This window comes from Camellia sinensis, chromosome 1 (genome assembly GCF_055761805.1).
Source record: "Camellia sinensis isolate YWXY chromosome 1, ASM5576180v1, whole genome shotgun sequence".
Lineage (NCBI taxonomy): Eukaryota > Viridiplantae > Streptophyta > Magnoliopsida > Ericales > Theaceae > Camellia > Camellia sinensis.
The window spans coordinates 54,850,943-54,863,767 of record NC_138961.1 but is presented as its reverse complement, the minus strand read 5'-3'; the positions used below and the strand labels follow the sequence as shown (position 1 = coordinate 54,863,767).

Here is a 12,825-nt window from a genome sequence, read left to right as displayed (position 1 = left end):
ATGTCTTTCTTCTTTGTTGGTGCGTTTAACTTAATTGACAATTGACAATATCAAACATGGTTAATATGTAGAGGCCTCTTTGTCTGGTGTGGAGCCACTTATGCAAAAGATACATAGTGAGATTCGCCGCATAGATGCTAGAATTTTAGCAGCAATTCGTCAACAGGTCATACTCTCTACACACTGTATTTTTTTTTTCTTCAAGTATCAATGTAATAGTCATCTCAACCACAAAAGCATTTGTTAAACCCCTATCCGTAGCCCTGCCAATCACCATACTCAAGACATTAACCACTAAAACGAATAGAAAAGGGGATAGAGGATCACCCTCCATTATTGGTGACAAACAACCATGGTTTTAAGTAACATTATTGGGATATGTATCAATATTGGCGACATGGTCATATATTGGTTGATATCAGACAATATTGACCAATATATGTGTGAATAACAGTATTGGAAGTCCAAAATCCCATTACATATCGTCTAATACGATACATAACGGCTTATGGTTAAAACCCTGCAAACAACCACAAATCCACTTCCTCAATCTATCTCCAAAATCTTGTAAAAAGGCGTAACTAAATTAATCGGTCTAAAATCACTAATCGGTCCAAAATCAACCAAAAAGGCATCTCTAATGCACAAAAATCTCTTGGATTAGGACAAGAAGAGAAAGTCTATCGTGTCCGTTGAATAAATTCTCAACTTTTGCTTACAACTGTTGTTTATTTTTGTGCTAAAAAAATTGTAGTTTGTCTTTCTATTAAGGGAAGAACAGCTATACATATTGGATTGCATCCTGAGTGCAAATGCAATAACTTGGGACATTCCATGACCTGATTGTGTCATTTAATTTGGGTTTTTCATTCTCCATGCCTTTATTATAATTTATAGAGGAGATAAACTGCTGGTTCTGTTTGATTTTATTTTTAGAATCTATTTTTTAAAATTTGTATTGAAAAATTAGAAACTAATTTGATAATAATAAATCCCAAAAAAGTTATTTTCAAAATTATTTCACCCCTAAAAAAAGATAAAATCATATGAAAATGATGATTTTTTTTTTTGGATAATTTTTATTAAAATAGTTTTTACTTTTAGTGTAATAATAATAATAATAATAATAATAATAATAATAATAATAATAAGGGATTTTTATTGATAAATCTCATTTAGGAGTGTTTTAACCCAAGAAGTCCATAAAGGAAATTTATATTCTACTTAGTCCTATGTATTTATAGTTTTATTCCATAAAGTCATTTTTTTAAATTATTTTACACAACTTTTTTAGACTATTCTACCCTTATATTTAATATTGTTACGTATTACATAGAAAAAAAATAAACACTATCATTATGTTTTGGTAGTTCCCCACGTTGGTTGTCATGCAGTTTCAATATTGTTGTGAATTGATGTGTTGTGTGATTCTTGGTTGGGTTAGGGTTTCTCTTATGTTTGAAGAAGACGAACAGTGTGCTTTGTATGTTTACATTTTTACGAAGTCAAACATTGATCAGAGGAGAGAACGAGTAGTGCTCTGTTTGAAGAAGACGAATATTGTGCTCTGTTTGATTACATTGTTTTGAGGTTAGTATGTCATTTGTGATTTGATTTATATGTAGGGTTGTATGCTCTGTTTTTTGCTTACAACTTCATTTTCTGGAATTGATGGACATGCAAGTTTTATTTGGTTGTATGGGGTTATGGGTTTTGGCTGGTTGTGTGGTTGAGTTATGGCTCTGTTATTTGAATGTGGTGAATATTCACATCGCATTAAGAATGTGAATATATATGAATGACTGTATGATCTATTTCTTGCTTTCAACATCATTATCTAGATTAGATTTTGGTTGGTTGTATGGGTATATGGGTTTTGCCTGGTCATGTGTTTGAGTTATGTCTCTGTTTTTTTGAATATGGTGAATATTCATAGCGTATGAACAATGTGAATGTTCATAAAGTGTTCAATTTTGGGATTAGCTATGCAATTTTAGACTTAGCGATAATTTTTGCATGATGTCAATGTTCATATACAGTTGTTATAAACCTTTTTGTAGTGTTTGTGTATTTATAATGTGGTTGTTCACTTCTTTATTTTTATGTCTTTGCAATAGATGGATACCTTTATGTTGTTGGTGTGTTCATATACATGCAGTACTACTGTAATAAATGTGGTGCGAGCACTGTCTTATACACGTTTCGTGGAGTGTGTGTGTGAAAAATGGAGCAAATTATCTGTTGATTGTGTTTCATTGTTCTATCAGCTACCTGGGACTAATAGGTGTCATTTGGACAATGATGATAAGTTTTAAAGTATGTTATTACTTACCAAATCAATGGGGGTTCAACACATAGAGGTTGTCACTGAGTTGAAAAGTGAAGCTGGTCAGTCTAGTAGCTCCGGTTCGCTGCGTTTGGAGAGTAGGGATGAAATGGATGCACTCTAGAGATTTTGCCACCATAAAGAGAAAAAATTGTTGTCATCCCCTTGGGCCAATGGTATTACACACGTGGAACAATGATTTGTAGGAGATACTGAAGAATTTCATAATATTTTATGTAAGTATGCAATCCAATATGAGTTCCAATTTAAGCATGTCAAGAATGAGAAAGCGAGGATTACTGTGGTATGTGCGATGCGTGAGGATAGGGGTTGCTTGTGGGCTATACATTGTAGAGCACAACCAACAAATCAATTTTTCTATATTAAGAGGTTGAGTAAAGTACATAGCTGTGGTACGGATTTCCGGATGTTGAAAAATCTAAAAGTCAGTTCTGATTTGGTATCGACTATTATCGCTGAAATTGTTAGGGATAAGCCATTAACTTGCCCGTGTGAGGTGGTCGGTATTTTGAAGCGGGACTATGGGTTGGATGTAAGTTACCAGGTTGTATGGTTGGGTGTGGAGAAAGCAAGGGGAGTCATTCACGGGGATCACTTATTATCTTTTGACGACTTGTGATGGTATTCAGATGCCATGATGCGCTACAATCTGGGAAGTTATGTTAATATTGACTACAACTCGAGCACTCAAAAGTTTAGCCCTTTTTTTATATCATTTGCTGCGTGTATTTTGGGGTTCAATTGTTGTCAACTGTTGTTATTCCTTAATGGGACGTTTTTGAAAGGAATGTAAAAAGGTCAATGACTTGCCGCAACGCGAAAGATGGGAACAATGGTTAGTATTTATTGGTTTTCAACTGATACAAATATTTACATTACATGACATTCGTGTCAGAATGTGAATATTGTCATTGATGTCACTCAATAACAAGTGAAATAATAAGATGTTATTATTTACAACATGCCTACAAGAATTCACATGTAAGCAAAACAGAGTAGTAAAATATTGACATGATGTAAATGTTCACAGCACCTGTTTGATTTATGTTTTTAATTTAACACTTTGTTGTTAATATTCACATTGGAATATTGTGTTCATGTGTTCGATGTTGTTGTGTTGTACTTGTCCTAGGCTTATTTCCTATAGCATTTGCGATTGTTAATTCAGAGACCACGGCCAATTGGTCATGGTTCTTGCACGAGTTTGGGAAGGTTGTTGATCCTAGGCGATAAATTATGTTCATTTCTGATCGTAATATTAGGCTGTTAGAAGCGATGCCGAAGGTATTCCCATTAGCTCACCACGGTTATTGCTTACAGCACTTGAAGAACAATTTAAGGGACCAGATAAAGGGTATTGATAATCAATTTAGGGACCACTTGGTTAGCAGTTTGGGTGATTGTGCATATGAGCCAACTGTTGTGGGTTTTCATAAAAAACTTAAGAAATTAAAAGGGAAGGGTAAGCAACGAACACATAATTTCTTCAAGGAGTTGGCACCTAAGCACTGGGTGAATTCATATTCAGGTAGGTTTATACGCTTGACGTATATCTGATGTGAAATTTCATATTCAGGTCGATAAAATTAATTTCAATTATTGTGTAATGTTGTTATATTTTGTAGGGGCATACGTTATGGAGAGATGACATCCAATGCAGCAGAGTCGTTTAGCAATTAGATCAAAGAAGCACGTAATCTTCCTATCACTCGGACGGTGAACACTATTCGTACTTAGTTGATACGGCAAATGTCAGCGCGGCGGGACTAAGCGAACAAGCTGAATGAGCCTATTTGTCCTATATTTGAAACCATGCTTCTTGAGCCGTTCAATGACAACAAGTCTTGGCAAGTTAGCAAGGCCAATGAGGATGTATTCGAGGTTCATTCAATGGTATCTGTCACGGTTGATATTGCGAGGCGTACCTATTCTTGTTTTCAATGGCAGATCAATGGGTTCCCATGTGACTATGCTATTATTGCAATTCAGAAGAGTCGGTACAATCTCAACGATTATGTTGAACATTATTTTCATGTTGAGACGTATCGTGCAGCATACTCGGGTGCCATATTCCCTATACCATCAGTGGAGAAGCCGCCATTCGATCTTACGGATTTCATTATATACCCACAAACTGTGAAAAGACCACCTGGCAGGCCGAAGAAGAATAGGATTCCATCAAGGGGAAAGAAATTGAAACAAATAAAGTGCGGGAGATGTGATAAGTTGAGAAGCCACAATCGAAAATCATGCAAGAAGCCAATATAGGACGTGCAAAGTTCATTTCAACATTGTACGTGGGAGGTTATTATTCTTGTTTGGAAAAAGATTACGTTTTGTGTGACAACGGGCATAAAGTGTGTTGAAATCAAGTTTGTGTATTTGCCAAACATAATAATGTGTTTTTTCTAATTTCCATAGTATTGATTTGTTTATCTTTTTGGTTTGTTGTACCTAAAACAGTGGCATTGTGAGTGGTATTGTTTAGCAAAATGAGATTTTGTTGTGTATATTGTGATGCATGTACGTGTGTGGTGTGAATATTCACATTCTTGTTACCACTGACAGCATCATAGTAATTAACATGAATATCACTGTAACCATTCACATTATCAAATCATTTGATGTAAATATGCAGATTTGTATTATGAATTGTCATTGTGAGTGTTTTTTGCTAACAAAATGGGATGTTGTTGCGTATATTATGATGCATGGATGGGTGCGGTGTGAATATTGACATGTCTGTTACCATTTACAACATGAAAACATATGATATGAATATTCACATCATCTGGAATATGCTATTTGATGTGAATATTCACATTCTTGTTATCACTTACAGTATCAAAATAGTTAACATAAATATTTATATCACTGTAATGATTTACATTACCAAATCATTTAATGTGAATATTCAGATTTGTATTACGAATTGTCATTGTGAGTGTTTTTTGATAGCAAAACGGGATATTGTTGTGTATATTACAATGCATGCATGGGCGCAATGTGAATGTTGGCATGCATGTTACCATTTACAACATGAAAACATATGATACGAATATTCACATCATCTGTAATATGCTATTTGATGTGAATATTCACATCATCTGTAACTATTCACATCATCAAATTATTTGCTGTGAATATTCACATATGTGTTAGGAAATATGATATTTACACCTGTCACATTGTGTTACAATAATATTGTCAACCCTCTTTTGGTTCAATGTGTATGCTATTACACATAATCTGTACAATATTTAAAGGGTGATCAAATATGATATGAATATGGTGTAAATATTCACATTGATGTAAATATATACTTCAATGTCAATATTCACATTATGAATATAATGTAGTTATTCAACTTCTAACATCAATGGAATATGATGTAAATATTTACAGAGTTGTTGGTATTGTTGCGTGTTGATGGTTATAAAGCAATTAGAGCCCCTAATCTTGAATGGTTATCAACCCTCTTTTGGTTCAATGTGTATTCCATTATACATAATGTCAATATTTACATTAGACTGTTAAATATTGGTAATGACTTGTTTGTCTTAAATTGTCATGTGTTATTGTTTTGTAATACATTCTCTATCTAATCCCTTGTGTCAATGTCAGATTTGTTAATGTTATTGGTTGTTGATGGTGATGAAATAATTACATTCTGACATAAATGTCAATATTCACCTCCTGTTATCAATGGAATATGATATAGATATTGACAAAGTTGTTAGTATTGTTGCTTGTTGATGTAGAGCCCCTAATCTTGGATGGTTGTTAACCCTTTTTTGGGTCAATCTGAATTTCATTGTATATAATGTCAATATTTACATCAGATTGTTAGATATTGGTAATGACTACAAACCAATGGCAACATTAACAACACAAGACCGTACCCATCGCAAACATTTACATCATGTTTATTTTTGCTGGTTTGTTGTTGTAATGTGTGACTGTTCTCCCCTCCTTATGTCAATGTTGGGTTGTCATGTGCTAACCTGTTCATGTGAACATGTACACCAGCTATTCACATAATATTTCACCATTATCATCCCATTATTCACATGACATATAATTTACAGTTATTATCACTATCCATTTATGAATAATAACGTTAAATTTGTTTGTATTTGAACAAACAAGTATTCCCCGTCAATTTGATGGCAAAAGAAAGAGAGAGGAAGCCTATGTCAAAGGTAAACCCAATTAAATCGCTAGTCCCGAACAAAAGAACATGAAAAAGGTCAACTACCGGTCTAATATCATTGGATTGGTGAAACTATTGAAGGGTATAAAATTTACAAATGGTCAATTGAAATGCCTTAGGAAAACACCATTTTGGCACCTATTTGATTGTTTAACAAATAATGAAGTTAACCTCAATCATTGTATGAAATACGATGATGTCATTGTACATATTGTGCAAACATTTAAGCCATCCAGTGGGAGGTTTTTCACTGGGGAGAAGAACATTCAGATTTTTAGAAGTAATGTATCATTTATTTTTAGGGTGGACTGGGGCACTAAGCCAATGAACCTCTTTTATGGTGCGAAACCAACGATTGGCATCATACACCGAATGTGCAAGGATATCAGTCGGCTAAATGCAGCAAAAATACGTAAAATTCTAAATGAAGCATTAAATGGCACAAAGAAACAAGACAACGAAGAAGTTGCAAGATTAGTTTGCATGTATGCATTGCTAAAACTAATCTTTTCTACTTCCGAAGAAACAATTGGATGGGCATTCTATTCTTACATGGACCCATTAGACAAGATGCTCGAGTATGACTGGGCTGATAGCATCCGGACAACTCTTATGGAGTTAGTGGGCCAAAGCTGGGGAAACCAGGGCGAGTCACCGGATGTGTTATGTTTTTAATGGTAAATCTCATAATCTTATTATATATGTAATATGAACATTCACAGGGTTTGTTCACTCATGTTTGCAACAAAACAAATGTGACACACACATCGGTAGACATTAATGCGAATGTTGGCATTAGTACACATTGATGTGAATGTTCACAACAGTGTTTTGCTCATATTGGCACCAAGACAAATGTAGCACACATATTGGTAGGCAATGATGTCAAGGTTGACATCAATGATGTGAACATGCACATCAGTTTGTATTGACACAAACAATCATTTCACCACATCAGTGTGCAATGATAGGAACATTCACAACAGTGTGTACTGATGTAAAAATTCATATCAATAGGCACTGGTGTGAACATTCACATCAGTGTGCAATGGTAGGAACATTCACAACAGTGTGTACTAATGTAAAAATTCACATCAGTAGGCACTGGTGTGAACATTCACATCAGTGTGCTGCTGATGCAAACATTGACAGCAGTGTCTATTGATATGAACATTCATACAAGTGTTAATTTTTCTGAAATTAACATTAATGTTTGTTATTTGTTTCAGTACTAGTTGTGTGAGCACACAACCATCTTACAACCCCGCAAACCCAATGCCATTCATCGGTGTGTGAAGTGGGACCTCACAACCTTACATACCAACATGAAGGCCATATCTTTGTCGAAGCTTGGTTTAAATGAGGTAAAAATACAACCCAAAATGTTGTGAACATTCACGCACTAACACAATAAACTATGTAACTAACATAATGTTTCCAATTCCAGGTATATAGCGGCGAGCTGATAGCATCTCTAACAGAAGCAAAGATGTACCATCATACCAATTTGATGGTGAAGCCCAAACATAAGGATTCATCGAGTGCAACACCCAAACAAGAAGAAAGAAACAATGATGAGAGCAAAGACAATGAAGGCAGTGACAATAACAATGGAATTTCTGGGGATGCAATTGACCTAAATGATGTTAACGATAACATCAACACCAACTTTAACAACCCCAATGCTGAAAGAGGTATCATTGTAGTACAACCAAGTGAACCGGACATCGTGGATATGCTTATAAAAGAAAACCAAAAAGCTTGGGGTCTCGTACAGCAATGGGAAGCAAAATACAAACAGTTTGAAGAATCATGAAAGTTGAGGGCAAAGGTGATCGTTGTACTTGAAGCAAATTATTCGACCAATTGGGCCCATCCAATGTGGACTTGGAGATCAAGAATTGCATGGAGCAAAAGGATGCAGAAATTGAGCAGTTAACAAAATTAGTCATCAACATAGAATGTAAAAAAATGATTCTTCAAGACCTTTACGATGATCAATCCGTCCATATTATCACGCAAGCTGAAGCACAAAAGGTTCATGACAGCCTTAAGAAGCATCCTATTGCACCACTAAAAGACATTCTCAGTCCACCATCTATGGTGAAGCGTATCAAGCAGAAGGTACGGAGAGAACACCGCTTGGCTGACTTTCAATACCGCAACCTGCCTGGCCAAAAAAAAAGAGAAAGAGAAAGCTGAAAACAAATCTCATACAGTCCACATTATACAAGATGTAGGCAAACAGCCACAAACAAAGCACCCAACAAAATCTAAGAAGTTAACATTGACCAACAAAATGAAGGTTTGGGCCAACATGAGCAAACTCAATAGGCAAAAGGTCCAAAATTTGTACAAGAATGGTAGTAATGAGTAAGTGATTATACACATCGAGATTGTATTTATTTTAATGATGATGTGAAGCTTCACATCTATATGTAATGGATTAGATCATTTTATAATTGTGCAATGTTAACATTCACAATTTTTTTAATCACAATACACAAGTTGCTTGTGTGGCGAGGGGACTCAAAGTCTAGAAATGTGTATTTTGATGACATCATACACATCATCAAGGAAGAATCAATACGCAACAACGTCTGACACTCGCAAATTTTTACAAAACATACATACACAGACACACTGTATAGACACTAGAAATAATGTACTGCCACCCCTCTATTTGTATAGGTGACAGATGCATATGGCGAAATACTACTCGAACTACAAAAGCTGGTTAACCCAACTTTGGAGGATTCGACATTCATCTTCACAAGCACATGTTTGGTAACAACTAGATTATTGGTTTGTTTATGCACAATGTTGATGTGAATATTCACATGAATAATATTTGAATTGCATGTTGAACAGATGTAAATGCTCACCTCAACATTGTGTGATTATATTATTGACTTACATGCTAGACAGATATGAATGTTAACATCAATATTATATAACTGGTTGAGAAGTTAACAAATGTAAACATTCATAACCATAATACATTATATGACTAATTGACAAAGTAAAGATATGAACATTCGCATCTTTAACAGTAAACATTGATATAAATACTTGGTATATAATTGTATGTCCATTGTGTACAGAAAGTCATGCAAGAGTACCCTTTCACAAGAGAAATAAACTGATTGATGTACATATCAATAACTGTTAAGGTCAAAGATATTTTATCTTCCTAATACACTACGACTTCCACTGGACAATCGTTGCCTACAACGTCAAAGACAATCTATAGAGGCATTATAACTCATTACGACCAAGACCGGGTATAAATAACCCATTTATTGACCAAGCACAAATAGTCATAAGTGGCTGACACATATAATATTTGTCATGATGCGTAATATTGGAACTTGGATGTATGCACTATGTTGCTTTGTGCCTAATATGAAATTTCATTCTTCTCCACATGACAGAGGGACTACATCGAGGAAGTAATGCGCACTATTGGACCATCATCACCACTATGGTCCAAGTTATCAGGCCAAGATCTATCACAACCAATCATATCAGTAGACGTCTATTCTCAACAAGCATCTGAATCATAAGCCACACATCAATTTGTACACATCTTCCACAACCATTATACACACCTAAATTTCAAATTCTAACAATAACAACTTTGCATTTTCAGGGTGGATTGCGAGCCCGCAATGTGTTACATCATCAGGGCGCATGTATACCATAAGAAAATTGTTTGACAGCCTTAATCACTTTGAATGGGGTCAAATAAGAGACTTTTTAGTACACTTTTTCTTGAATCACATAAAGACAATGCAATATGAAAACCTATAGGTGGGGGGTGTCTATTGTAAACATCCCCGAACGTCCCGGGAGAAATCCCGTTTTGTTCATTGGGGCTTACTACAGTTTGGACTCAATGTCACGATCCTGTATCTAATCTTGCGGAGTGCAATGCAAGACCGATGAATCATCAAAGAGTCTAAATCCGGCAAATCGTTTTGAAAAACTGATTTTTAGAAAGAAGTGCCAAACATGGACTGCTTTGCCAGATACAGAGTCGCCACCTAAATATTTTATTTTGGGAGAATTTAGGAAACCCTGACTCGTGCCTAAGGCCACGTGTCCGTCATCACCAAAGTTGCCTCAGCTCGGGAACTTGGGTACGATTGGGGAAGGTCACTTCGTGAGCACCCCCGCTCGCCCGATCAAAGATCGGCCTCTACTAACCATGATATCGAGTTTTGAAAATATTATGTGCTCTTATTCCGGTTATTAGCCTAGAATTACTATGTGATGCACATAACATACAAGTATAGACTGGATCGTTTGAGTTGGAACAAAACATTTCATGTTTGTTTATTTGAAAGATGGTTTGATGGTGCTACTCGCAAGTAGGCTAAGACGTGGATTTGCCACCCTCAAGTGGGCTTAAGAAAACATGATTTTGCCACTATCAAGTGGGCTTAAAACTCTCAATTGGTGAATTGTTCCAATTCAAATAACCCAACCTTCACCCACAGGCATTCAGGCAGTTATATCACATAAGCAAATAGCCTCATGGTAAGCATGCTATCATGGCAGTCACTCACACGCATGCAAGGATGCTAAAGCATAAATACTTACGGAGTACTCCAAGCCAAAGAAAGAAGCTAATTAGAAATCATGCATGAATCCTAACTATGCTGAAATGCCTAATGCAACACATGCAAAAATGCAACTAAGATAGGCTCGGCTATTCTAAAATGGCATATGAAATGCAACAACTGATACACGTATTCAACTCGGAATTGAAATACAATGCAGTTAGTATGATGCGCCGAGCCCGGTGCATGCAAGACAGATAAATGGATGCAAACATGCGAGCATAAGTATGCTAATTGAAACGTGCCCTAAACTAACCCTCATAAGCTGGTAAATAAAAGGGAGAAAGACGTGGGGTTGGAAGACATACATCACACACACGCACACTTATTACAACATTGCCCTCTCTCGGAGGGTCCGAATGAATGGTACAAAATAAACTAGCTAATCTAAGCTAATTAAACTAATTATTACACAATATTAATTAATTAACGAATTAATTAAGTAAGTAAGGAAACGAGCATGCAAATTAAACAAAATGGACAGCCTCAGCTCTATTCCGAATGATAGAGATGCATACATGCTCAAGTCGCCTTGTCGGGAAATCCATCGCGATGCCTCGATTTGCCTCTATTTGCAACTGGTCCCAGAACACTGTACAAAGCTCCAGAAGGCTGCTGACCAGTTTTTGCTGCTGGTTTCCGATTTGTTGCAACAAAGAGCGAGAAAGGGACATGGCAAAGTATTTTCAACATATGTGTGCATGACCACTCTCCCCATCATTACACAAGCTCCAGGGAGTGTAGTCCTCAATCCTTGTGCCACCAATCACGTATCTCGATGCATGATGGCCGAGGAGTCGGATTGCACGACTTGATGTAAAATGAATGCACATATAAACACAACAAGGCCTAAACTCCATCATGGGTAATCCGGAGTGTCGGCGACCGAGAATCGAGGCACGTTTCGTCACTTGGAGTACGAAACATCCCTCGTTTCCCGTGTTTGGACTAAACCCTATTCCAAACACAATGCAATATACATGGCATACACAATACGACTAGCATGCAACCCTAAACGCAATGCAACCTAATCATACTAGCATGCGAGGGATGATATGCAAACATGCAACTAGCATACACAATGCTATGAACTAAGAATGGCATACTCAATGCACATGAACTATATGGCATACGCAATGCACATACGAAGATGGACATGCACGAAGACATGAACAAGGCATGCACAATGCGACAATCAGGCATGCGACAACATGGATATGGCATATATAATGCAAGATAGACTTAAACTAAAATGAATGGGCCTCAGCCACACTCAAATCAGTGGCCATACATGATGAAAACAAAGCAACAACACTCATGCAAACATGCACAAATGCAAGGGACCAAACCTAAGGCACAAAGTGCAACTCCACCAAAGCATGGTAAGCATGAAATATGGCATACAATCACATATTTTCCAGCTTTGAAATGACATGCAAGATGGTCCCGAATCATGCAAACGCCTCACACAATGCATGCTAGATGGCCCAAATACCAAAACTAGTGAAGTGGATTACACTATAGGCATGAAAAGCAATACTCAAATGGTCAAACCAGCCCCAAACAGTCCCTATGCAGGCCAAAACAGTAGCAAATATGGACTAAAATGATGGCTCGCAAAGCATGGAAATGAAGCTCAT

General features: G+C 36.4%; 1 protein-coding gene across 1 annotated transcript; it reads left to right on the top strand.

Annotated features, from left to right (window-relative positions):
* Positions 1 to 4,159: 4,159 nt before the first annotated feature.
* Positions 4,160 to 4,615, top strand: LOC145797171 (uncharacterized). Its single transcript, XM_082883692.1, has one exon. It carries the CDS (start codon positions 4,160 to 4,162, stop codon positions 4,613 to 4,615), a length of 456 nt encoding a protein of 151 aa, XP_082739818.1.
* The last annotated feature ends 8,210 nt before the right edge of the window (positions 4,616 to 12,825 follow it).

What these genes read in the sequence shown, in the direction of transcription:
- LOC145797171 (XM_082883692.1), top strand. Translation starts at nt 4,160, where the DNA reads ATGCTTCTTGAGCCGTTCAATGACAACAAGTCTTGGCAAGTTAGCAAG.